The sequence below is a fragment of the Suricata suricatta genome, chromosome 1, assembly GCF_006229205.1.
Source record: "Suricata suricatta isolate VVHF042 chromosome 1, meerkat_22Aug2017_6uvM2_HiC, whole genome shotgun sequence".
NCBI classification, from domain to species: Eukaryota; Metazoa; Chordata; class Mammalia; order Carnivora; family Herpestidae; genus Suricata; species Suricata suricatta.
The window spans coordinates 90,509,700-90,536,638 of NC_043700.1; the positions used below are offsets into that span (position 1 = coordinate 90,509,700).

At 44.2% G+C, this 26,939-nt stretch overlaps 1 protein-coding gene across 11 annotated transcripts in view; it reads right to left on the minus strand.

The window, feature by feature from the left end:
• Positions 1-3,341: 3,341 nt before the first annotated feature.
• Positions 3,342-26,939, minus strand: part of JADE1 (jade family PHD finger 1) — a 58,701-nt gene continuing 35,103 nt past the window's right edge. For all 11 annotated transcript variants that reach the window (XM_029941060.1, XM_029941051.1, XM_029941038.1 and 8 more), the window contains 6 exons: positions 25,684-25,895; positions 21,844-22,011; positions 20,399-20,515; positions 16,409-16,930; positions 10,889-11,006; positions 3,342-7,163 (listed from right to left, as the gene is read on the minus strand). In XM_029941060.1, coding sequence (XP_029796920.1) covers positions 6,253-7,163; positions 10,889-11,006; positions 16,409-16,930; positions 20,399-20,515; positions 21,844-22,011; positions 25,684-25,895 — 2,048 coding nt within the window. In that variant the 3' untranslated portion in view covers positions 3,342-6,252. The remainder of the gene's footprint in view (positions 7,164-10,888; positions 11,007-16,408; positions 16,931-20,398; positions 20,516-21,843; positions 22,012-25,683; positions 25,896-26,939) is intronic.

The following is a 26,939-nucleotide window of genomic DNA, read 5'->3' on the forward strand; positions in this document are numbered from 1 at the left end:
GTACAAAGACAGGGAGAGAGAGTCCCAAATAGTGCAGAGCCCCGACGAGGGGCTCAAACTCACAGCCTGTGAGGTCGTGACCTAACCTGAAATCCAGAGTCGGCCACTTAACCACTGAGCCACCCAGGTGCCCCAACCATGGTATTTTAAAGCGTGATGTTTGAAAGGTAAGTACTTGGGACTAGTTGAAGCAAGGATATGATCACAGGGATTTAATATGAAAAACACAAGCTCAAACAATTCAAACAGTAAAGTTGGAGCAGAGCCATAATTAGAAAAGAAGGAAAGCGCCCTTTGAGGTCGCTACGTGGGGGAGGAAAACACCAGAGAAAAAGATTTGCTTCATAAAGAAACTGTATCACACTGGTAATCATCCTGAAATTAGAGCCATCAGCAAGATTAGTGGGTAAAATAACCATAATTAACCCATAATTATAAATGCACTATTTCAAACATCCATATGTAAGCCAAGGAGGAATGAGAATATCAGGATATACTAGTGATCCATCAGGAATGACACATTTTTTTCTTTTATCTTTGCTATTTAATTTGGCATTGCTCAGTTTATTCATTTCTGCACTTGATCTTAGCCAAAAGACTGAGAAGCAAGGACTTTATTTCTAAAATATAACCAGATTTACTGTACTTTATGTCACAGAAATACCGATTGGAAGGTTTTGCATAGCATCAGTTTGAAGTCTTAAGACATTAGTCTTAATTCCAGATTTATCATCAAGCAACTATGTAATTTTAAGTAATTCTCTTTAAGTTTCCAAGCCGTGTGTTATGACATAGAATTAAGGTTCTGATAGCAATGTTATTTTCTTTGATCCTATATGCATAGATTTTATCCGTACATATGCTTGTGTGTGTTACATAAATGTGTATGAAACGAAGGCAATTCCATTCCATTCAGGGACTGACCACAAGCCCACTGTTCTCATTCTCCACTAGATTATGTGCAGGCATTCAACCAGTAAATGAGCATGTTTTAAGCCAAGATTCTTAGTTTTACTTTATAGAAATGCATTGCACTGAAGTTCACATATATAATCCTCAGTGTACTCAGGAACACACAAACTACATGATGTGAACTTTTTTTATATTCTGAGAGGCAGAAGAGCCCAAGGAGTTGAGTTGATTTCTGGCTGGGATTAACTCCCAGCTCTACCACCAACTGACCTTGAGCAAATTACTTTGTGCTTTGGTTTCCTCATCTTCCAATTCGATAATAGTGCCTACCTCACATGTTGAGACCAAAGAAGATTCATAAAATACAGACCAGTGGCTGCCATTTGACAAATGCTTTGTAATTACCTGCAGAAGTCTGAAGGGTCCCCTGAAAGCTATGTGGAATGACAGAATCCGTTTTTATTGTAGGTTATCACTGTGTACATGGCATTGCCAAGGCTGTAGCTAATTGGGGGGAGGGATTAATTTCAGCAAGACTTGAGTCAAGGAAACCAGGTAAGAGGCTACGGCAATAATCCAGGCAAGAAATGATGAGACTTGAACTAAATGGCAAGTGATGGTAGGATTGAGAGAAGTGAAAAATAACTGCTGTGTCTGTGTCTGGTGACCCGGATCACCATTTGGCTGTGGGAGTTGACGGACTCATAAAGGACTCCCAGGTTTCAGGCTCTGATGACACTGTCTAAGGCAGGATAGGGAAAAGGCCGTGTTCCAAAACCTCAAGTGCCTACATGCAGCCAAGAGGAAACGCCCAGGAAGCAGTCCATCAGAACTCAGAAGAGCTGGATGCGGAGACCTCCAACTCGGCAGCATAGGGAATAGCTGAAGTCAAGTAGAGGACAGATTTGCTCCCCACACCCCAGGACCTTTTTTTTTTTAAATAGTTTATTGTCAGACTGGTTCCCATGTAACACCCGGGGCTCCTCCCCACAAGTGCCTCCTCCACTGCTTTTCTTCTCTCTCAATGACCAGGCAATCAAAGCTCTTCTACCCCAGACTAGGACACATCATCTACTGCAGTTCTGAGCACCAAAGGGAAACCATATTGAAGCGTTCAACCTTGAAATTAACTGCAAAGTTTGCTGCAGATGGCTAATGTTTCAAAGGTAAACTCTGTTTTCTAAGTGATGAACACGAGTCCCTGGTGCCACATTTCCCATCACCTATCACAGACCTGCCAGGGCTAGGCCCTTCCCTTGCCTCCTGGGGACTTGATTTCCGGGGGGGGGGGGGGGGGGGGCTGTTGTGGTTATTCGACTTTAAGACCTTGCAGGAAAAACCACAGTTCTCTCTCTCTGGGGTCTTACTCAGAGCAAGCAACATGGAAGTAAACAGTCACTAAGGAGGAACAAGGAGAAATAAAAAAGCTTTTAGCCAAATGTATGAACAATTCTCATTTTAAAACACTGGCCAAAATTTCACAAAAATTATAAATTAGGGACAGTAACACCACCCTGTCGTGGCTCATAATCTAGAAGAGAATACAGACTATAAACCCATACCAGCCTTGCGGTTCCAAGTATAAAGGAGGGTGCATTTCATTATATGCTCATTTCTGAATGTAGTAGTTAAATAAAGAGGATTTCAGGCAAGGATAACACAAAACCAGAAATCAGAACTCGGGTCTAGGCCCAGTTCTGCCAATGCCTAATGCTGGATGTAATCCTGGACCTACCTTCTACATAGGATGCAGCTCTTCTTGGTCCTAGTGATCCAGAATTCTGCAATCAGAAGAAAGCATTTAATGAAACTCCTTTTTGAAAAATCATTTTTAAAGGACCTAAAGTCTTCCTGTCATTCAGATTTTTTTTTTTTCCGCCTCAGAAGGCTCACCAAGTAACCTCTTGGAGAAATCAAAGCCTTGTTCCTACTATAGTCTCCGTAAATGCCCGCTGCATGCTTTATGAGATGCTTTTTATGAACTTGCCTTTAAATATAACAATAACCTCAGCAGAGATAGAGTGAAGTTATCCTTTTTTACAGAAGGGAAGATGGGGGCTTATGCAGGGTAGGTGACTTGGCAGAGGTCACGTGTCCAAGAAGCTCCAGTTCAGCCTGTTAAGCCCAGGCTTCTTGGACCTTATAGTCTAAGTTGCTTCACCAAGAGTTTATTTTCAGATCAAAAATTGTATTCTGGAAGGAACTTCAGGGGAGGAAGACTAAAAAACCATTACCATTTTTCAGTGTCTCTCCATCACAGCTGAGCCGAACAGCAGCCCCGTAGAGACCTGTGCTCTTCCAGTCTTGTTGTCCCTACGGTTCTCACTCCTAAACTGTGAGACGGGGACACACGCCACTGATTCAGGACCGCGAGGTCATACACACCTTTAAATATTTAGCGAAATGAGGTTTCAAAAGACACTTAAAAATGTATTGCAAAATGTACAGCATTTATTCACATACAGACAAAAAGGCACAAATTCTACTAAATAGTTCAACAAAAAAATACAGCTGTCCTCAACTAGTTTTATAAATACTTTCAAAAAGGGGGTAGAAATAAATACAGGATTGGGCCATGTAATATAAAATAGTCATCTCTACATATACTTTAATTTCTGATTTTTAACTCTTCATGCACCTTTTTTTTCCCAATTTTAGCTGAATGGACACCAAGCTAGGCACATAGTGAAAATTCCTCTGTACAAGGTTACAAATGTAATGACAAGTTTGTCCATTTCAAAATAATTAAGATTTGTACACAACACATAGAACCCTTCATTTCGATTTTGTGTTTATAACCTAACAAATGACATTCCAGGCAACTTTACAAAAGTTTAACTAGCCTACATTTTGACATAATACATTGATCATAATCAAAGATATTTCTTGGTCAGGATGCACAAGGAAAGATAAAGCTGAAAAGAAAAAAGAAGAGCAAATGGTTCCACACTAATCGAGTGCACGTGGGTGGGTGGGTGGGTGGGGGGCTGCTGCTCCGGCGCCTCACACACAGCTCCCAGCAGGACGTGAACTGACTTACAAAGCTATCATTACACTGGCAGAGAAACCGTGCTCTATACCATTTGCATTTCAAAGCAGGAATAAAAGGTGTGGGCTTTTTATTTTTTGTGTTTTGTTTTTGTGTGGGTTTTTATTTTTTTGTTTTGTTTTGTTTTGTTTTTGGTTCAGCATAACTTGGAACTTTGAAAGCTTTTCAACCTAAATGTGGGGAAAAAACAGGTAAGGCATTATTTTTGCACAAAACTAGCATTCCTAAATAGTGCAAATGAATCTGGTACCTCTTAAAATGGTGAGAGGCCATATACTTACTAAAATTTAGATTTTCTTTCTATGGCTTGACAGATTACCCCTCTATATATTCTACTCTTACCCAGAGCTGTTGCTATGGTCAAAAAGTAAACTGTAAAAAGTGTCCACCTTCTTCCGTATCCAGCAAAAAGGTTTTTGCCCATATGCAAAAAAATCAGATTTTTAAATTACTAGTTAATGTACAACTTGGATCCATTAGGAAACTCCTAATTATCTGTAGCAACAGCTTATCTGGAGAGCAGTCTTTCAAAATGAGCCCCATAGCTCAAAAATAGTCAATCTAAAAACCTGGGTCATTCTTTCCCCTCCCCTGAATTAGCTACTAAAATGTATTTGAAAAGTTAAGACTTGGTTTGAAAATGTCATACATACAATGGGGATGCATCAGATCTACTATTTGATCATCCGATAAAACTTGCATAGCAAGATGGAATTCAATAAGCCTTTTTTGCTGTTGACAATCACCTGGAAGACTTGAAAGGTAACTACAGAACTCAAAGCATCACTCATTAAGTATCAGAATGTCCCTGCCACATGGAAACAGATGTATAAATGAATCAGGAATCTGAATACTGATATTAACAAACTAAGGATAATTTAGGGAAGTTGGGCTTGTTCCAAGTGCCCATAATTCTAAATCTCATTGCTATTTAAACTCTCCTTCTCATAAGTTTGATTCACAACTACATTGAATGCCAAAGAAAATTAACAGGACCTTAACACTATCCACTGTCTTAATACATACACACTGCAGTGAGTGCAAAAACAGAACATTGTACTCAAATTTAATGCTAAATTCATTATTGCTGATAACTTACTAGTTATTGCCATTTGCAATTAGAAAGTCCAAGTTACGAATTGGAGCTTAGAACTCTGACTCCAGGAAACCTATTACACTTTCAATCTCTTTCCCGTATAACCTTGGTCAATGGTAAGAGGTTATCGCAACTTATTGCCTTTCTATTGTTTTTAAAATATAACTTGTTTTTTTTTTCTTTTTCTTTTTTTTTTTCTTTTCCTTTTTCTTAAGGAATCTGTTCATGTTGGAAGCCCAGATTCCTCAACATATGCACTAGTGGTTGGCTCTGGGCTGTTATGTCACCAGAGTCTGGAAGTTCATCGCTTCAACTTGAACAGCCATTAGTATTGTTGGAAACCAGATGGCCAGGTTTCACCAAAGGCCGGGGAAATCCCAAGCTGGCCCAGAAGGCAGTGGTTAGGGAAGAGGCAGGTCAAGGGGACTAGTAAACATGGAACCAACTGCTCTTTCTCACAGAACTTTCTAACAGCTTCACTCTCCACCAGCCCCATTCCCACATCGCATTCAAGTGCTTCAGGAAACAGGACCTACATCTACCCCAGATCTCCAAGCTGCAGCAGCTCAACCCTGTCCCTTCAGATCTCCCAGTAACGACCCTTGTTAAAATTCTCTCTTCCCCCATCTGCGATTATAATTTACACACGAATCCCTAGAGTTACTGAAGCTTCAGAGCTGCTGCCTAGAACTAGAATGCAACAAAAAACAGCCTTGTGGGCCAAAGTATAAACAGGAATTCAAGTTCTACCACAGTCCTAGAAAGTAAGCTTTATGGGCTAATAAATGGTACGTGAGGGTTTCTCAAGAACTGCATCTGATTCCGCATATTCAGGTAACCGAGAGTTTGTGCTTTGGGAAGGATACAGAGGGCAGTAAGAACTCATGAGGCTTCTGTGAGCCTTGCCCTCTTTAAAGACTTATTTCATTCATTCTTATTTTAGTGTTTAATTCAGCCTCTAGTCTTAGCAGTGTCTTACGGTTACAATCTACTCTTGTGTTTCCTCAACAAGTTGCAGATAACACACTTCTCACAACAATGACTTATAAATGATTCTGAAAAAAATTCAATCTGACTTGCAAGTAAACGTGTTTGTGTAGCTCAGGAGTGATGGGTTTCTGCGTGTCCCCCACGTCAGGGCTCCCGTGCAGCAACTCCGTGACAAGCCCACGGTGCTGCCACGCCATCTGTTTCATCAAGAGGCCAAGATGCTTCTCCTGATAATGTCTGTCCTCCTGCTGATGGTGCTGCTGGCGTGTATGCATTTCTTTTCTGATGCCTCACTCTCTGAGTCACTCATCTCCACATCAGGGACATACCCGTCGTTCTCATTGTCAGATTTTAATTTGTTTTTGGCCCTTTCCTTGGCTGGAACGCGGCCCAAGCCCAGATAGGGGTAGTCTGAGTGCTGGTGGCAGGGCCCCTCGGGGGCCTCTCCCTGCTGCTGCCGTTCCCCCTTCTTTGGAATCCGGAATCCTCCCCAGTTCTTCACCGGGCTGGCAGGCGTTGTAGGCACTTTGACTGCGGTCTGGTTATAGTTTACTCTGATTAGGGAGCCATTGCACTTGGGCACGATCTCCTTCCTCGTGCCAGGTGCTGACTGCCCCCCTCCAGGGGAGGTGGCAGCTCGTGTGCTGTCCAGGTGCCTCTGGGACACGTCTGTGGACCTGAGAGGCTTGTGACTCTGTTTACAAGGTCTGTCCTTTAAGTCTCCCTTACTGAGATCACAATGGAAGCGATGGTCTCTTCTGTCCCCGTGGTCGGGCACCGCCACGCCATTCTTCTGTTGTGCTGAAAGGAGACGTGCTTCTGCAAAGGTCTTTTCAAAACTCAAAAAGCTCTCTGGGACCACCGGCCCCTCCCTTCTCCCACACAGGTCTGGCTGCTTCAGCAGGCCTTTGCCTCCACTCCCAGTGCTGTTCTGCAGTGGGTCTCGCTTACGGGGCTTTTTCAGCGAATGAACCAGGGAAGTACCCATTTGCTTCCTGAAGAACGCAGAATGCCACTTCAAGTCCTCTATCTTGGGAGCATCAGGGCCCACAGAAGGACTATTGAACAAAAGCATGTTTTCCAGTGAGGAGGAGGAGCAGGAAGAAGAAGGCACACCTATGGACATATAACCACAAAGAAAGAAAAATTTCAGAAGCAGATCCAGAACAATTAAATTCTAGACCCTTGGCATGGCCCTTTTAATGCAAACCTCCCAACCAACCAATGGTACAATATACAATCGCCCCATTTATAAAAGTTTGGTTTTTCCTATAAAGATATTATCTTCCTTGAGAATCTGCATTCAATCTGCATATTCTATTCAATATGATCTTCTTTTCAAAAATAACTGAAGCTCACAAACTTTTTCATGAAACATCTAAGCAAAATATTTTCGGGGCACCTGGGTGGCTCAGTCGGTTAAGCGTCAACCTTGGCTCAGTTCATGATCTCATGGTTCATGAGTTCAAGCCCCATGTTGGACTCTTGTGCTGACAACTCAGAAGCCTGAGCCTGCTTCAGATTCTGTGTCTCCCTCTCTCTCTCAACAATAAACATTAAAAAAGATATTTTCGGGATGCCTGGGTGGCTCAGTCAGTTAAGCATCTGACTTTGGCTGGAGTCATGATCTTGTGGTTCACCAGTTCAGGCCCCACGTCGGGCTCTGTGCTGACAGCTCAGAGCCTGGAGCCTGCCTCATATTCTATGTCTCCCTCTCTCTCTGCCCCTCCCCCTCTTGTTCACTCCCTCTCTTGCTCTCAAAAATAAATAAAACATTTTTTTAAAAGTTTCCCTTCAAACTAAATAACTGATCTCTCAGAGAGGAATCCATTTCAAATCCATCCGGTGGGCAGGCACGGCCCCGGCCCTGTACCGGACTAGCCGCCTGCTGCCCTCCAAGCAGCACCACAGGAGCAGGCACAGGGCTCCACTGTCCTTCTCCAAAGTAACTACACCATCAAGGGCCACAGTGAGGGCGCACACATGTAAGTACACAAATGAGAAAGAAATGTGTTTGAAATCATCCTTGACACGTAATAAATGTCTTTTAAAATGTTCACTATTAGATGCAAAGCCCATTTGTAGAATTAAACTGAACTGTCATCCAACATGAGGATGGGTACATGTGTTTTTTATGTAAATCACAGTAACTAAATTTCACAATGCAACCCAGTAAAAGCTCACATTTCATGAAATCATATTAGCCTTCACCACACAATGTGGCACTCTTGACATCTTCTATGTTATGTCACTTGCTTTTAATGCTGGTAGTGGTGACCCACTGAATTCACCTCACAATCAACTAATGACTCATAACCCTCAGTGTGAAAATCACTGAGTGAATTCGTAACACACTGGAGTCCATTACAAGGACCACATTTCTGCAAGAACCTGCAGGACTTCTATAAAGATCCAGTTTCATGTTTTGTCTCCTATAAAGTAAAAACCACCAGGAAAACAAGGCTGGGCCAGGCAGGAGCCTACGTGAGACCTCAGTGCTCAGCAGACGAGGACGCTGCGTGTACACAGAATAGAGCTGGCAGCTCTACACACAAACCTGCCATGGACGGCCACGGCAGGCGGCAAAATGCTGGGCCGGAGACACGTGCGTTCTCAAGAATCAACTGTTAGGCCCAACCTTCCCACCACATTTCTTTTCCTCGGTCACCTCCAGTGGGAAAACCAAGGTGAGGGGGACCCTGATTTCCATCTACGTAGGATCCAGGTCTCTGAAAAGCCTCTGACTCATTAGCTCCCATGAGCATGGTCTCCTCTGAGGACACGCTCATCCAGCAGAAAGGCCCTGCTCATTCTCAGACTCACACAGCAGAGTCTAAACCGCAGACCCTGGCTGACGCGTAGAGGTCATGGCCGTCTCCTCCACTTCACCTGAAACCATCTACCTCACGAGACACGAGATCAACTTGGGGCACGCATAAAACACAAATCAAGGTCTAAAACAGGAAAAGAAAAAAACACAGGCATCCTGAAGTTGCCAGTCTTCATTCCCTGTGGCATCTTGCAGTTAGAGTAATGTTGCTTTCAACCCGTCAGACTCAGTATGGTTCATATGTATCTCGGAGGGATGGGAGGGTTTGTTTGCCTTCTCTGTCTGGATCAGCAGTAGGATCTCAGTACAACCCTGTTACACGAAACACCTCCTAACCTGGGTCAGAATCTCAATCATTTACCCAAGTAACAACCTCAGCCATGAAATGCAAAAAGCTGCTGGCAATATCCATGAAAAGTGACCCTTAAGTGAAATCAGATGAAAATGCTCTTTACAGCTTGTTTTTATAGGCAATCACTCATTACATAACAACTTAACAAGAGTCACAGAAAGCCCTCCAATGGCAAAACTCCACAGGCACAACCCGCATTAATGACCCTGCGCAACAGCAGTTCTGACAGCTTGGCCTCTGCCGGCTGGAGGCTGCAGACAGCCTTCTGTGTGGGCTGTTTACGGAAGGATGTGTAAGGACGCAAGGCATCAGCAAGGGATAAAATGGGTCCCATTTATTTGCATTCAAGTAGGAAGAATGAATGAAAGAAGTTCACTGGAAAGAAAGTAAATTGCTTATGAATCCTACTCAGAAAACCTTATTTGAAATAGATTTGTTTTACAACCATAAACTCTAGCTAATGATACATCTGTAAAATATTTATTCTCAAGAAGAATATATCTAGGTTAATGTTAGTAAGTTAATGCCATTAGTATTAACTATGTAACACCTCAAAATCATTCGAACTCCCTAAACTTTTTTCTCTTTGTTCAGCTGACCAATTTACCTCTCTAGTTCCATACATCTGGTTAGTTTTAGGTAAACCAGAATTTGGATTTTCATGTAAAATAGGATATAACATCTTTGTTGTTTCTACATGTCAGTCATCTACAGAGACTAAAAGCCACAGAAGCAGGAAAAGCCAGAGTCTGCGTCCGTGGCCGCAGGAAGGAAGCACCGCGAACACCGAGGGCAGAGCAGGGCCGCAGACAGAGCTCCCCGGACCGCCAGGCCCGCCCCACACACTTCCTGCTCTGAAACCCTCACAAGGCTGGCTTCGCAGGGCTCACGTTCACACAGTGTCAGCACTCAAAGACGCGTTACAGGTCGTGGTTCTGAACCGATCCCCTTTTACAGATCAAGAGTCCCAGACAGGTTCAATGACTTGGCCAACTTTGCACCCCACTTCCAAGTCACTGAAGTGTCCAGAAGGTAGCAAGTTCCCCTTCTCCCTTCACCTAGCCCAGAGCAATGAAATCACTAAATAAGTAAACACCTGATGCTGAATCTCAAAAATATTCAAAATTCCACCTACACCATAAAGTACACTGTGAACGTGATCTAAACATGGTTGTGTGTCTTAAGAACAACAGTCTTAAGATACATTATTTATGTTACAGGTAGATCCAAAGGCTAGACAATTCATAAATCTTTGCAGGTGTCCCCACGACACTTAATATTTATCAAGTGCTTTACAACACAATGTAGAAGTTGCTGTTTTGCTTGCGTGTCACAATAGCCCCCAGTAGGAAGCCTGAGACACCTTCCTCATGTTACACAGGAGAAAATGGAGGAGCCTTCAAACACTTAGGATTGTGTTTGGCCTCCAAGGAGATAATTTAGGATTCGACCTCTCGTTGAGGTCAAATTCATAGCCCTTTCCCCTATACCATGATGCTTCAGATGCCAAAAGATTTTCTTTGAATATGAAAGTCTGTGCTTCTCAGATTCTCCTATAGCATAAATAAAATTGAAGCAACTGTTATTTTCTTCCTTAACAAACGCTAAGGTTTACAAACCCCTGCACTATTGTTGGACCTACAAAAGCTTAATGCATACCTGAAACTCTTTCTTGCTCCAAGAGCTTAGTGTAAAGATTGAATATCTGTTCCTGGACTTTGCACACAGATCGCTTAATCTTTTCCCTGCGGGTCACCATGTAAGTGAGGTTCCGAACCTAGAACGTAGAGAATAAAGATTCTAAGTAAGCAATACATTATAACTTTACTTTGGCGCTTTTTTTCTTTACATGAGCAATTTGTCCTGCTGGGGCCTTGGATGACATCTGAAATCAAGATGTACTTTAAACACCTTATCCAATCTCCTTTGGGGCTGCTAACTAGGATTCCACATCTACCCCTCAGTGCAGGGGGAAGCACAGAAAAGAGGCTGTAGGAGGAACTCAAATAAAAGCCCTGCCCTCCCCTACCACCCCCAGCCTGAGGCTCATCCCCAGTGGGGAAGACTGCTGGGGTCCCGGTCCAGACTTGCCATCTCTTGCCCAAAGGGCTCTGCTTACCACCCCTCAGTATCCTCTTTCCACCAATTCTATTATCTAAGGATTTAGAGCAGTTCAGAAGCCACTTAAGCATCTTCTGAAGATGAAATTAGGTAAGCACAGAGTCAAGGGCCGTCACAGGAGGAACATCCCCACCCCCCCCAAAAAAATTATCCCAGCACAGAGCCCACTAGAAGACCAGTCATCAGGAAGCCAAGTAAACTTTGCCAACTGGACAGCCCCTGAAGTGTGAACTCACAGGTAGCTAATGTGAGCCTACAGAGCATGAAGCTAGGGAAGCTATGGTCCTCACTCTGCCATTGACAAGCCATCAACATCTCAAGGCCACCTCATGTCACCACTTGAAGAACTGACACTGCACTTGGCCAGAATCACCTGTAAGTAATTGGAAGGACCCAAGTGCTAAGGCACTTGGTATCCAATGCCAGGCACTGGGATCACATGCATATGCTCACTAATATGATCTAGTCAACACCTAAATTTGTTTCCTGTTTTTAAAGCCACCCATGATCAGGTGATTTGAAAACAAAATAGTCAATAAACCCGCTTTAATCCTTCAGTCCCCAAACCTACTGGGAAACCTAACTAGATTACTGTGCCTAAAAACACTCATGTCAAATGCAACACACCAGAGATACAGTTAAACATATTCAGGAAAATGAAGACAAGACCCCCCCCTCCCCCCACCAAATAGCTTTGTGGCAGGAGTGAAGGGACACTGCATCCCTGTCAGCGATCTCCACCAGCTCTTCCATCCAAGGCAGAACTACACTCCCCCTAAAAACTCACATCTTCCTGAGGTTTGGGCAATCCCTTCCCCTGACACTTTTCTTGAAATGGTCAAGTTCAAGTCACCAACCATTTCTTCTGTAAGAATGGCAACAAGCCACACACACAAGACTCTGCACTGTGGCTTCTGTGTGGAGACCTCCCCTAGGGGTTCCAGTCCTTTTGGGCCCTAACAATTCCAGCTGTTCTCTCCTGAATTGTATTCAATCAAGGCAGTGCTTGCAAGAGAACAGGAGGCATAAAGAGGAACAGTTAGGCTGGCTTTCATATTTGCATCATGGTACAGTTTCCTGGCCTAACATCAGGGCACCAAGTCAGGCTTGTGCTGACCCTAACCAATTCACCGACTATTTAGGATCTTCCTAACATCTCTCTTCTTGATGTGTGGACAGGTGGCGGGGGGTGGGGGGGGCGACACCGCTTACAATTAAAGACCTGAGAAGAAAATCACTCTCTCTGTCTCAGAGTAAATACTATTGTGGTGTAGTTTACCCTGGCTAAAGCCCCTTCGGACAGCCTCAGAGCCCCAGGCCAGGAAGTAGGTGTCTTTTATAAAAATCATGATCAGTTTGGGGATAGAAGCGGCTAACAGGCTGTTGTCTTTGGTACATATTGTTCAACCCAAGGCGGATATTAAGTGGGGAAGCTCAAAAAGAGGAAGAGGGAAGACTTAGATCTGTATCACAGATTCAAAACTTTTGGAGAACAGTTTTTACATCAAGACAAGGAATCTGACTTCTGGAAATAGGAAATGGGAAACAAATTCTGACATCCTAGGAGGAGATAAGATTCTTCAAGTCAGATGAACAGCCAAGATAACTTCCATCTCCCTTACTTGAAATTATGTAGGAAAACAGAGCACCCAAACTTCCCATATTATTTAAATTGAATTTTGATAGCTTCAACCACTACCCCCAGGAAAGGCTTTCACCCTGGCTGCTAAGTGGGCAAATTCTACTTCTATTCCCCATGATCTCTGATGAGAAACCTCCTTCTCTAACCCCAAAAAGCTAAGGCCAAGGCAGACTTTCAATGGAACAAACCAGCCCATGAACAAGCCAGGTCTCGCTGACCACATTTAGAGCAGCAAGCACCCTGAACTCTCTTCCCTCCCTTATGCACAGACACTCCTCACACAGCTTCCATTAGCAGCCCCTGGACGTAGAGCTGAATCAAGGTTCTATCTTCAAAACACATCCTGCGTGTGGCCCTTCCTGGGCACTGCTCAACTAAATGTCTCCCCCGGCTTACCAAAAAAAAAAAAAAAAAAAGCCAGTTCATGGGTACAGTCTCACACCATGTTAAACCAGAGTCCGGCTTTCCTCAGAAGCAGTGGTTCTCAAAGAGAAACACGTGGGAACCCTAAAACACAGAATGATGGCCAAGACCCCATTTCTGGAGTCAGAGGTTGAATCCAACACTTGGCACTTGTGTGGCGTCCAGGGAATGTTGCTGCTGGCTGGAATTCCACTGTCCCCAGGAATCCAAGAGCAATGCCAAAACACTGCTCGCAGCACTCAAGCCAACAGGCCTCTTGTCCAGGGACAACTACAGCCTCTATCAGATTGCCAAAGGTGATCATTCCACTGTGGTAAGTAGGGTAGTCCCCCAGGGGCTGGGCCCCTCCGATGAGCCAGCCATAAGTGTACAGGTAAGCACATCTTTATCTGCGCAAGGACTCATTTATGGATGTTTACTGCATCTTTTAAAAGATGTCTAGGGGAAAGGAACCCCGCCAGAGTGAGTGGCAGCCTTGGAACTTGACATAGCCATGAACCACACATCCGTAATTGGTGTCTTCTTAAAGATATGGGTTCCCAAAACCTCCTAAAATCTACAATCCACTCCTGCCACCGAACTTTCCGATCCAGAATTGTACCCAAGTGTGCAATGCCCCAAGGTGTGTATTTGCATAAAAGAGGTATTACCGTTACCGTCCATCAGTGGTTTGCATTTCTAATGAAGTCTACTTATTGGTCAGTTTGGGATTGACCACAGCCTTGATCACAGTCCCGTGCTTTCTTGGATTCCACATACCTGCTGTGAACTACGACTGTGTGAATCAGACTCAAATCCAACTTAATGGAAAAGCAAAGTAACTCATTGTTTGTTCTGGTTACCCCTGCCCCGAGGAGCTCTGGCCTGACATACACTTGTTGTCTATAATTACAAAGACCTGTGCAGCTCTCAGGGGCACAGCAAAGATTTCAATTTTTAAAGCCTCTAACCATTGCAGGCCTCGTGGTAAATTCTGGAAAACATATTTTTTATTATAATAAGCCCATTTAAAACCAATACTAAATTCCCTAAGATCTCTTAAGCTTTTAATAAAGTAAATGTAAGTAATGCCACACACACACACACAAAAATCCTGATTTATTCCCTGTTTCTCATACATCATTGGTATCATTCTACTTAAAACCAACAGTGATAACTCCCCCCCAAAAAATGGTTTAGAATTTAATTATAAGTGCATGTTAATCTGAGTAACTTAAGTACAGAAAAGAGTTAGTACACCACAAGCATTTTCTACACTTTTATTTTGTGGTGATTGTGAGACAAACACAGTCCAAACATTTAGACTTCTTGTCCTCCCTCCTGAGGACTATCTGACTCCACAGCTCATGCACCCCAAGTACAGCAGTTGTCAGGCTGGGGTAATGGCTTCCCACCAAGATTCCAGTTTCTCCTTCTGAATGCCTTTCTCAGCTCTTAACAAAAATGCCACACACACATGTGGTCGAGGCAAGGTCTTCTTTACACTCACCACCAGGGGGGGCACAGCAGCACAAGAGTCTCACAAACCCTCCTCCCGCTCCCACCTGCATCTGGATCCAGACTTGGTCAAGGACAGGGTGTTACGAAAGCTGGCCCTTGGGCAGTCTCGTACTAGAAGGATCTCTAATGAACACTTAATACTTTCACTCCTCTGCCGTCTGCAACAGGGCCATGCAGGTCTCTGTGAGATCTGGATCTTTGGCTTAATACTCCTATTTATCCCTATTCCTTGCCTACACTCTCATTTCAAATCATCTACATGTCAGATCCTCTCCCAGGCAGAGGAATCACTCCCTGCTAATAAGTTAGGTGCCAGGGAGAGATGCATTAACTCTTTCGGGCCACTTGGGTACCTTTCAGTGCAGGATGCTTCAGGCCAGAGAGCCTCAGTCCCATCTCCTGTACACTAAAGAATTCAACAGCAGCTGGCAGTCAGGGGAGTTGATGCAGAAGTTGCTCTAAGATGTATCCCCAATTAGCAAGCCTCAGTCAGAGACTACCCACAGGGAGCAGGAGACCCTGGAGGGAAGACAGCCCACTCCTAATTATTCCAGTAGCAGGAAGGGAGGTCCAGGCTGGGACTCCAAAGGTAATGGAGAACTGGGGAGGCACAAAGCAGCAAATAGTTGAGGGAAGTGCCATCAGCAGAGGCTCCGGGCAGCCAACAGCCACTACGTTCAGCAATCCTGTAGTGTGATAAACTAGTGTACTGAGCACTAAGAAGGGGCTCCTCAGACAGATCGGATACCCCTATGCACCAGGTACCCCACCCCACATCTGCACAGACACACGTGGACATGGACACACGGGCACACACACACACCCCATACAGACACTGCCTCAGTGAAAACTCAGCACGTCGCTGCCAGGAGTACCTGCCGGAACAGATATGCACGTGACAGAAGTTCATGCACACACATCAGCACCCACAGCCTGCTCTCCTCCGTGACAGTACTGGGAATGTACCTGTGAATCAGCCAAGAAATGAAGCTGGGCCAGAGAGGCAGTGCTTAGCTCTTCTTGATGAGCCCATCAAGAGCACCCAGTGTTTCCCCGGGTTGAGCAAGGGTTCTCCCTACTTCTGCCCCCTCCCCCCCACCAAGAATTAAATCCACCTGGTTGTCTAACTCGGTTTGAAAACAACTCTGAGCCAACCCTTTGGTCATTTCCCTGGGGCTCAGGTCCCTCTAGTACTGGAATGAAGGGCGGAAGGGACACACCCCATGTGATCTTACAGAAGAACAATAAGGATTAATGGGAAAGTGTTTTAAAAATAAATCACAGAGAAGCTCCCCACTCTGTGGCAGTCTTACACATATGTACAGTGAGTTTACCGGCCCAGAAGTATATTGAACCAACACAACCTCATGCTGCAGTATGTACAAGGGTCTGACAGTAAATGAACTGGCTACCATTCCTTGCTCTGGGCGAGCAGCCGCCTCTTTGCAATCTTCTTTTCTAAGTCACTACAAGGTGTCAGTGTCAATCATTACCCTCTCCAGGTCCTGCCGCAGATGAGTGAACAGCTGCAGCCTCCTAAACAAGACATCTTGCTCCCGCTTCGCTAGATTGTCCTCTTCATCTTTCTTTGGAGTGATCAAGGGCTTGTTGAAGTTGACCTTCCTCTTCAACTTCCAGTACTGGTACAGGAAATCCACTACTTCCTCCGGCAGCCGCAGGGCCCTGGCCACGTCCAGCAGGTTGACGAAGGTGTAGAACTCATCTTCCAGCTGCTGCAGCTTCTGCTTACGCACACTCACCCGGTGGGCCTCTTCTTGATTCTGCTCAAGGCTGGCGAAAGTCTCCAGCGGATTCCGAGGGGAACACTCAGAGGCCCCGTTCTCCTGAGTAGCCCCCTCACCAAGGCTCTCCTCGGGTTTTCTATGTGAGCTGTGCTTCGGGCAGTAGGACTTGAACTTGACTTCATCATTCTCCGCCAAGATGGTCTTCATCTCCAGGCCCCGGTCGAAAGCACAGGTCACGTGAAAGGCCGTGCGGCAGTTCTTCACAGAGCACTGGTAAGAACAGAGAGAGGAGAGAAGAGACGGTTAAGGAGCAACAGGGCCAAAGCCGCTCGGGGCCACGGACCCCTCACACACATGTACAGAAAGAGCAGCACCTCGAGCACGTGCCGGGACAGGGCATTCTACCTGGTCCACCCTGACACATCAAGAGTCATGTTTTAAATAAGGTAAGGCTTGGGATTTAAGGGAACTCTTTAGGTAAAGATTTCGTGAATCAAACTGTAACTCCTAGAAAGGTAACTGCATCCAAGATGCCTCTAAAGGCAGACACAATTATACAAAGGCCACATGCAGACAAAGGTGGTCTGGGACTCAAATTATACTAAAAAGAACATGTGCTCAACATGAAGAGTAAACTTTGAGGCATTAATTGGCGTTCCCAGATTTGAACTTTCAAAAGTGTGCTTATATAAAAAGCTTGAAAAAGAATCTCTTCAGGAAGAATGACTACTAGTCGGAATTTTTAAAGGAACGTGAATTCTCATTCTTACCTCCCAGCCAGGAAGAGCCCAACCCAAGTGGGAAAATAAATGGTACAATTCCTCCAAGCAGCCACGGGCTGCTCAAGACTGAGAAGAATGAACTGAAAAAACTCCTGGACAAGTAGGAAAGAACAGGAGAAAAGAATGAATCCAGCACAGGAAGGGGGACGAGAAAAGGTTTCCTCACCCGTGAAAAAGCTCCACCAGATGCAGAAGGCTCCCGGGACCAGCGCGGTCCCCGCACTGAGACCGGCATGTGCCGGGCCTGGCAGCACCAGCCGCTCCCAGGGTCCTGTGGGCCTGACTGTGGAGCAGCAGAACCGTGAAGGTCCCACTTCCTGCAGGTCACAAGGAGGTCGTCCTAGAGATCAAGCACCACCTAACCATGCCTTCCTCCTCACTGAACACCTTCCCTCTCGCTGTCTGTTCAGGGCTACAATTTAGTGCCTAGATTTAGTCGGCAAGCCAGAAGCCCAGCAGGAGGAAAGTCATTAACTTCTCCCCATCTGATCTTGCTGGGCGAATCCCTGGAAGGAGGTTCCTTGCAGTGACTGAAGCCAGTCTCTCAAAAAGCTACACTGTGTTGTGTGAGGCCAAGTGATCCCCGGGCACACCAGGGCTGCAAAGAGAAGCAGAACTCGGTGGCCCAAGGCCAGCTGAAAAGCTTAATTAAACTCACTGAAGAGACCCTGAATCCCAGAACCACAAATGGCAGAGGCTTGAGTTGGGGTTTTTTCCTCCCTCACCATTTCAGTATTTAAGAGGTGACTCATTGCCAGCCATGATTTCTTCCATTTTTATAAAGCCCCTTATACCCAGAAGTACAGAAAATCCAGCTCCCTTCACCATTCCCATTAAAAACACTTAAGCATATGAACTAACATAAATCTGTAATTTACCTATAAATAACCTCGATTCCAAAAAATGTGTGAAATTAGCTTTAGTGGCAGAACACACATACACACCTGGCCACTATCATAAAATACAAAGCGCTCCTCCCTTCTAGCACACAGCCAAGCGGAAAGTCCAAGTGGGAACAGAGGACTGAGATGCTCTTGGGTCTGGCTTAGCCTACCCCTAACCCAGCGCTCGGACCTTAAAGAGGAATGAGCTGCAGCAGAATATTTATACAGGACTTTGTAAAGGCGCCAATCGGCCTTCCTCTGGGTTTTCCTATTCAGGTTGACTCAGCAAACAGATGTTACAGAAACATAAACCAGAGCCTCCACAGCTGCAGACATTTCAGAGAGGAATTCTTTAATAAAAATCAATCTATTCTGTGAAGATATGAAAAATCACCAACCTTACTTGGCCTCTTCTTCAAGTTAACATTCTGGGAAAAAGAGCTCAGTGGCAACAACAAAAAAGTCAGTTTCTTGTTCTCTCTTTAAAAGAGAAACAAAGGTCTCACTGGTCCACCTCTCACAAACATTAGTTCAGGACCAGGACTGGTATGCTCAGGAAAGGGCATAAATTTTACCCTCAGAAGCACGTCAGGGAACACAGAAGGAAACAACTTCCATTTCCCTCGGTTTGCTTCTGCTTGTGTCCTGCAAGTGCTCACACGGGAATGTCTACACTCACTCTAATGCTTGTTTTTCATTCTGAGGCTTTCCAAAAATTTTCTCTTCCATTTTCTCCCAAAAGGCCAGAGTTTTTGTCATGTTTCAGTTTTACACAGATTCTATTCACATGAACCCTATTTTCAAGGTCTGCAGCCAAATGCCATCAGCTATCTCATGCCGCACCCTCTGAATATCTTTACATTTTGGATTCTTGAACTCCAGTGGACGTGATAATGAAGAAAAGTAGAAATACTAGGCTTACAAAATGAAAAAGTTTTAAAACCTCCAGTCAGTAGATTACTAAAAGATTTATCAGCCAAAATACAAAATGATTTTACCCAATGAGTTCATTTCTTCAAAACCTAAGACTGATAGTTTGTATCTGTGCTGATCTGTTGTGTTTTCTACATCAAGAGAAAAGCTACTGCTCCTAGAATGTGTCACTGAGACCAAGGAAGAGCTGCCAGTGGCCCTGAGCTGGACTTTCTTCCCAGAAGACCTGGACTTGGCCTTTAGAGCCAATGCCACATTCAGCATTTGGAGACCCTGGCAGAAAAAGCATCTTGGTAATCTTAAGTCATGACTCTAAATGCCAATAACCTAAGGCCCGGAAGTCAACTTCTCAAAGAGAATTTTAGAAAATATGAAAAAGTAGTGCACCATTTGCATTCTCTCCATAATTCTAAAGATTTTCTACATTTGTCTGTGTGTGGACATAGAAAATGCAGGCAAAATTTTAACATAATTGCTTCTCTCCCCCTCCCCAGCCCCTCCCCACCACATTCCATCCCACGAACCCTAGGTGCCATGAAGAATCAGATGTCCAACCTGCACTCAGATAACAGCTTCTGCAAACAACACTTGGTGTAGCACCTCATGGGTGTCCCACTACCCAGCTGGTGCTCCAAAGAATCTTCTCTACCAAACGCTAAAGAATCAGCACACCAAGCTGACTTGGAATAGTGCACATCTAAGGTCTCAGACACCCATATGTGCACCAAACCCAGCAATGTCAGGAGGCAGTCAGAGATGGGTCTGCCACAAGCCCTGTAAAGTGCTGGTGGGAAGGCGGCCAACCCTCCAGTGTCAAGCATGGTTCTTCCCCGAAGATGTCTGCCTGAGTAAAAAGCTGCACTGCCAGGCTTGGGGCAGAAAGGTAAAAACCAGAGACAAACTGAAACGGCCTTATACCTCAGGTGGACTTCTGACTTGCTCTGTGATTGTTACAGCTGGGGTTCTGGTTACACTGGACACAATCCACCAGCTAAAGGTGTTTATACCAGCAGCCTCAGAAGGGCTGGGAGAACATTGCCCTGCTTTCTGGATTGTAGTCCCATCCCCAAATCCTGACAGTTCACAGAGCCCTCCCTCACCCAGCCCCAAAACAGAGCCATTATGACTGAGAGGATTACCTGTATGGAGGCCCCAAACTTCTCATTGCAGAGGCTACACACCAGCGCCCACCGACTGCTGGGGATGTGAGACACCTTCGTGATGGGTTCCATCTTCTCAGGGCTGCCAATGCTCACCTACAGACAGACCCAAGGAACAGCAAGACAGGGTAGCAGAGGCTGGCTATCAGACCAACAAGGACTGAGCATGGACAATAGAAACTGAAAGATCTTATTTTCCTGCAGACCTGACAGTGGCAAGGCACAGACATGCATGCCCTCTCCTACAACAAGGAAACCCCTACTTTAGAGCATCTGGACAGTTCAGGGGCTAGCTCTGGTCCAGTAGTAGTAGAGAGTAGAGAGCCCAGAGCACATGGCCCACGCCACATGCCCTCCATGCATGGGGGTGGGGGAGGGGTAAAAAAGGAGCTCAGGTGACATACATGCCCCTATTTATAAAACCACTCAGATAACCAATATTCACTTCTCACCGGTGTCTGACAGCAAAGATGGTTAAGTATCAAGACAATACAATCTACTCCATCTCTGGCCCACAATGAATTGGTAAAGACTGAAAATCTTTTATTTAAATAGTTTATGAACAATGGAGTAAGTAAATATAAACTAATTTTAGTACCTCCCTCACTGAAGAAAAGATTCTCTTTAGTCAGAAAAGATTACTATAGGCCAAGTGGAAAATTACCAAGATAAATAAGGTATCCTCTCTGCATTCAGCCTGGATCACTGAACTGTATCACTGTTAATACCAAACCATAAGATCCCAGTTCTACCAAAACCCAAGTCATGAAACTACAATCTAAATCAGCCCCAAATAATTTTCCTCAGGAGGAAAAATGCAGCCAAAAATCACACACCAAAAGAAATACTGAAATTTGAATCACAAACGATAGTCTCATAGTGAGCCATGCAAATTAAATTAGTCAGGGTCTGGGACTTGAACTAAATTAGACCAGACCTGAAATTAAAAAGGTTGAGGTTAAGTAAGAATTTTAATAAAAATCACTGAAATGTGACCTACAGCAGTTCTTTAACCATGCTGTGTGTATGGCTCCCCAGGCCCAGAGATAGAGCTGATCCCTGGGGAAGCACACAGTGGCACCCAGGCCACAGAAAGGCCACAGTGTAAGCACTGCAGGTCTACTCCGGGAGCATGTGTCAGCAGTGAGCTAGTGGTGACCCCGCTCCAGAGTGAAGTCTGAACACCACCGAGAGCCCAACCGACACCGCTGCTTCCAGTTAACATCCCCACAGATGTACATACCATGACAAGACGACAGTACGCCAGAGATTCAGCTGGGGGCGGGGGGTGGAGACAGCCATTAAAGGTGTCTTTTTATTCATTAGCTACATACAATACTTCTTATTTATGAAGTGCTCCCCACCCCCACGCCCAGCTAAAAACCAGTACCTCCTGAGCAAAGCTACTAGTAAGAAACACCTACCTCAGGGATCCACAGAGCACAGCTGACATGGACCCATTTGGTACCACTGCGGGTAGGCTTCATGGCTCCGCCTTTCTTGGGACACAGCAAACACTTTGGCTGAACCCCCAGGGCGCATGTCCGGCACAGCCAACTACCCTCTGGGACCTTGAGGATTCCATAACAGGCCTGCAAAGCCATCCCCCCAAGGAAAACAGAGAAAAGAGATAGATTTACTTTCCCCTGTATACCTATTAATTTAAAAACACCTAGAATGAGTTTAACAGAATAGAGGTACTCCCAGGTCCACCTAGCTGGAGACCCTCTTCCTTCAGCAAAAATGCCAAGAAGGCTGACAGCAGCAGCCAGGAAGTATCTGGAATCTTTGGGACAACACATACTTGTTATTTCCAGGGGAAAGTCCTGAAAACACCTGGAGGGCAAAAAGGTTTACAGAAATTCTGCTTTGCTATGTGGCTACAGGCACCTGTCTATACACACCAAGTTTTTAAATACTGGGTAGCAAATTCTTGAAACACACCACAAGGCTAGGTGAGGGAAGCTATTCCTCCTCTGTGTTACCGATGTGGGAGGGATACAGAGTGGGAGGCGGGGAATGCACAAAGCAGATGAGACTCTGAAAGTTTTCCAATTAGATATCTCAGAGATTAAGAATGGGGGCGTTGGGGGGGGGGGGCACACCTGGGTGGCTCAGCTGATTGGTTTTGGCTGAGGTCTTATCTCATCACTCGTGAGATCAGGCCCTGCATGTGGCTCCACTCTGATAGTGCAAAGCCTGCTTAAGATTCCCTGTCTCTCTCTGCCCTTGCCCTCTCCCACTCTCTCTCAAATAAATAAAAAACAAAAAACAAAAAAAGTAAGAAAATAAGTAAGAACGAACTGAGGAACGTCCTCATTCCCATAGCTCAGCAAACTCTACTCACTAGACTCTATCACTCTCCCAACTGAACACAACAGGCACAGAAAAATAAGATATTGCTGACAAAGAGAATTTGGTGTCTTAGCTGGTGTGTGTGTATATATATATATATATATATATTTAATTTTATTTATTTGAAGGGGAAAAAGGGAGAACACGAGCAGGGGAGGAGCAAAGAGTAAGAGCCCCAAGCAGGCTCCTCCCTGCCAGCATGGAGCTGATACAGGGCTCGATCTCACAAACCAGAAGCTCAGGACTTGAGCCAAGATCAAGAGTTAAACACTTAACCAAATGAGCCACCCAGATGCCCCTAGCTGATATTTAAAATAAAGCTTGCTTTGCACAAGATGACAAAATTGTTACAAGACAGCCTGAATTGCTGAAATCAAGCATTTTACAACTAAAGTCATTAAAATGTTTCAAAAGAAAAGGTAAATGTTAAACAAGTGAAGAAACAAAACCAAGATGGCACCAGGAGCACGTTCAGAACCTTTAAAAACACCAAACTGTTCAGAACTTTATCCCTAAATGAACCGGAAGTCAGAAAGCCGAGAGTCACAGTAACATAGCTCCACTCCTCCAGACAGGAAAAACACAGCCACTAGGCAATCTGAATATCCAGGACACAGGAAGGAAACCACAAGCATGAGAGGAGCAAAGTTAAGTAACACCAAGACTGGAACTTGGGATCACTAAGTCGGTGCCATGAATAAGCCACTGTCAACACAGACTTGCCGGAAAAAAAATTTTTATACACCTAAAAGATACCATTAAGGTTCCAAACATGAAAAGAAAAAGAAGAAAAGAAAAAGAAGTCCTATCAGGCATCTAAAGAAAGTCACATTTGAAGTGAAACTTTTTTTTTTTCCTGGAAAATCAAGTCTAAGCTAAATTAAAAGATTAAGTACAGTATCCCTTAAAGAGAGTCTGGAAGAACATGTCAAAAGGAAGACGAAGTAATTGTTAATGTAAAGGGACAATGTGTCGTGGCAGAAGGAACAGCGGACTGGGAACAGGTATGGGGGTCTGGAGTCCTGAGTCCCAGTCCCAACTGTCACTAAACCACAGTAGGATCTTAGACAACCCATCCTGACATCAGTGAACTCATTTATAAAACAAGGCGTTCAACTAGTTTTCAAACAGAACCCTTGTTTTCAAAAAAAATTCTCAGAAGGAAAAAAGTTAAGTAAAATGGCATGAAATACACTGAAACATCATCCAGGTAAATAACACCAGCAACAGAAAGGCAACATCAATAGTCACAATGATCTTCACACAGTAAAACCACTGCAAGAATTCTGTTATCCCAAGGAAATGTCCCAGATAATCTGAAAACCTAGAGCTACAAGGTGGCCTGTATCATGACTTTGAAAGCAAGAGACTCCCTGTCAGGATGAGCTGACATGAGGCCACCAGTACTGACATCACCAGGCAGAGGGGAAGCCCATGAGGAAGACCTATTATTAAAAAAAACGAAGAAAAAAGAATTCCGCAGAACAAACTGGATTCTTCTTTCTGAGAGGTCACCCAAAAAACTATTCCACATGAGTCTCTCTTCTAGGTTTGTTTTAAATCTCAACATTAGGGGCCCCTAGGTGACTCAGCTGGTTAAGCATCTGACTTCAGCTCAGGTCATGATCTCACGTTCAAGTCCCACGTCAGGCACTGTGCTGACAGCTCAGAGCCTGGAGCCTGCTTGGATTCTTTGTCTCCTTCTGCCTCTGCTCTCTCAAAAATAAACATTAAACAAAATTAATAAATAAATAAATCTCAACACCAATAGATGATAGACAGCCCTTTAAATTCTAAGAATATATATGAACATGTGTCCCCACAGAAATCTAAATTAGATCATTACTGCATTAAGGAATAAAAAAAAGAGAAGAGCATCAGACTGTCCCAAGCCTTGCCCATCCTTACTGAAGCCAAAGGTTTGCCTTTCCTGGATGGGGGCAAGCAGCAACCAGATGCCGACTGGCATCAGGAAGGACAGGAAAAACGTTTAAGAAAAGGGACCTCTTTGCTCTTCCTCAATATCACAATTTACATACTAACACATGTTAGCAAATGTTATGGGTTGAACTGTGTCTCAAACAGATACGTTGAAGTCCTAACCCCAGGCCCTCAGAATGTGACCTTATTTGGAAACAGGGTCCTAACAGATGTCATCCATTGAGAGGAGGTCATACCGGAGGTAAGGTGAGCCCCTAACCCATTATGACTGGTGTCCTCGGAAGATGGCTATGCATGAAGACAGACATACAAGATAGACACTATGTGACAACAAAGGCAGAGACCAGACCTGTGCAGCCACAAACCAAAGAACACACCAGTTGTTAGCAAACTACCAGAAGCCAGGCAGAGGCAAGGAAGGATTCCCCTACAGGTTTTTGAGGGAACATGGCCCTCTCAACACACCTTAATTTCAGACTTCCCATCCTCAGAACTACAAAATCATACATGTCTGTTGTTTTAAGCCACCCAGTCCTATGGTATTTTGCTATGGCGGCCTAACAAACTAATAATGGCAAACTAACCACCTTTTAGAGATTGCCACCCCGCCCCCCCCAGTGTTAATATCTAAACTCAGGTGCAAAAGCCAGGGCAGAGGGGGCTCATAAACCTCACTTCTATGGATAGAAATAACAACATTAGGTGAGAGAAGAAGGATTTCCATAAAGGACCTACTCCTCCAGTTGTTAAAAAAAAAAAAAAAAAAGTAGCAAGAAATACTTCCAACACTGTAAGAACCCATTAAGAAAAAGGAGACGCCGTCCAAGGAGCTCACTTCTGTAACTCACTATAAGGACAGGAGAAAATAGACCCCATCTGGCGAAAGACCTCTGGCCTCCCTGGTATCCCTGGCTGCAGACGAGCTCACACCCCAGGTGGCTCCTTTCTGGGCCTCGCTGCCCACATACCTGGTGCACACAGATGTTACATTTGTCACAGAACACCATCTCATTGCCGTCCTCACCATCAGGTGACTGGCACACATCACAGACAACATCTTCATCGTATTCAATCCCCAGGCCTTCTTCGGTCTCTATGGCATGATTCATATTGTCATAGCATCGCTGTTCAAATTCCTCCAGGACCCTCTCCATGGTGTATTCATCTAACTCAGGCATTCCTGAAGGAAAAATGCCACAAAAACATTTTAATACATCCATATCAGTAAACATTACAGTAAGACAGTATTAATATTTTTCTATTTACAATACATAGTCTTATAACTAAATCCATCCTGAGTGTCCCATTTTTTACTGAAGGCCTCTCAGACTGTTCCAAGGAAGGATCTTCAAATTAAAAGGCAGAAGCCACCCTCCATGCAATAGTTTGTAACTTATGGTCAGGTGCTGAAGATGTAGTGTTAAGTAGAAAAGCAAAAGATAAACCCCAAATGGGTTTAAGGATATTAAATACATATATTGTTAGATTATCATTTCATTACAACATTATACATAACAATTAATATGTAAGGGACTTGAAAACCATGACCATATATTGTAGTTCGGGTAATTTCTGAAAAACATGCTTTCTTGCTGCTTAAAATGTTGCTCTGAGAACAGATTTCACTGTGAGCACACAAATGTTTTTAACTGGTTTATCCCTCCTCATTCTCTGAATTTACGAAGTTGAGATGCATAGTTAATCAGACACATGAAAGACAGAAACACAAGGAATGTCTGAAGCAAAGGAAACAGCTCATTGTGAATCAAATAAAATGCATTCTTATGCAAGAATGAGCAAAAATAAATTTCAAGTGGTTATCATGGTTATAGTAGTGGTGAGATAAGACTTATTTTCTTCTACTTGGAGATTTTCCAAACTTCCTACAATGAAAATACTCATGCAGAAAGAAAAAACAGGTTAGAATAAAAATAACAGAACATGTAAGTGGCAAGAAACAACAGAAACGTCATTAGAGCCAGTTAACTTTTATGTACTCTGATAGATATAAAACCATCAAATTAACACTTCAAGTTTTTAAAAATCTGAAGAACACATTAGAGCTGATACTGTAATAAGCTCTAAGCACATTCCAAAAAGCCAGCTAGCTATCACCCCACACCCTATTTTCTGATGGGGTACTTGCCAGAATGGCCAGGCACTCATATCTCAATTCCTCCTACCAGTTTTAAAACCACCAGTGGCTTTGAAAATACAATCCCAT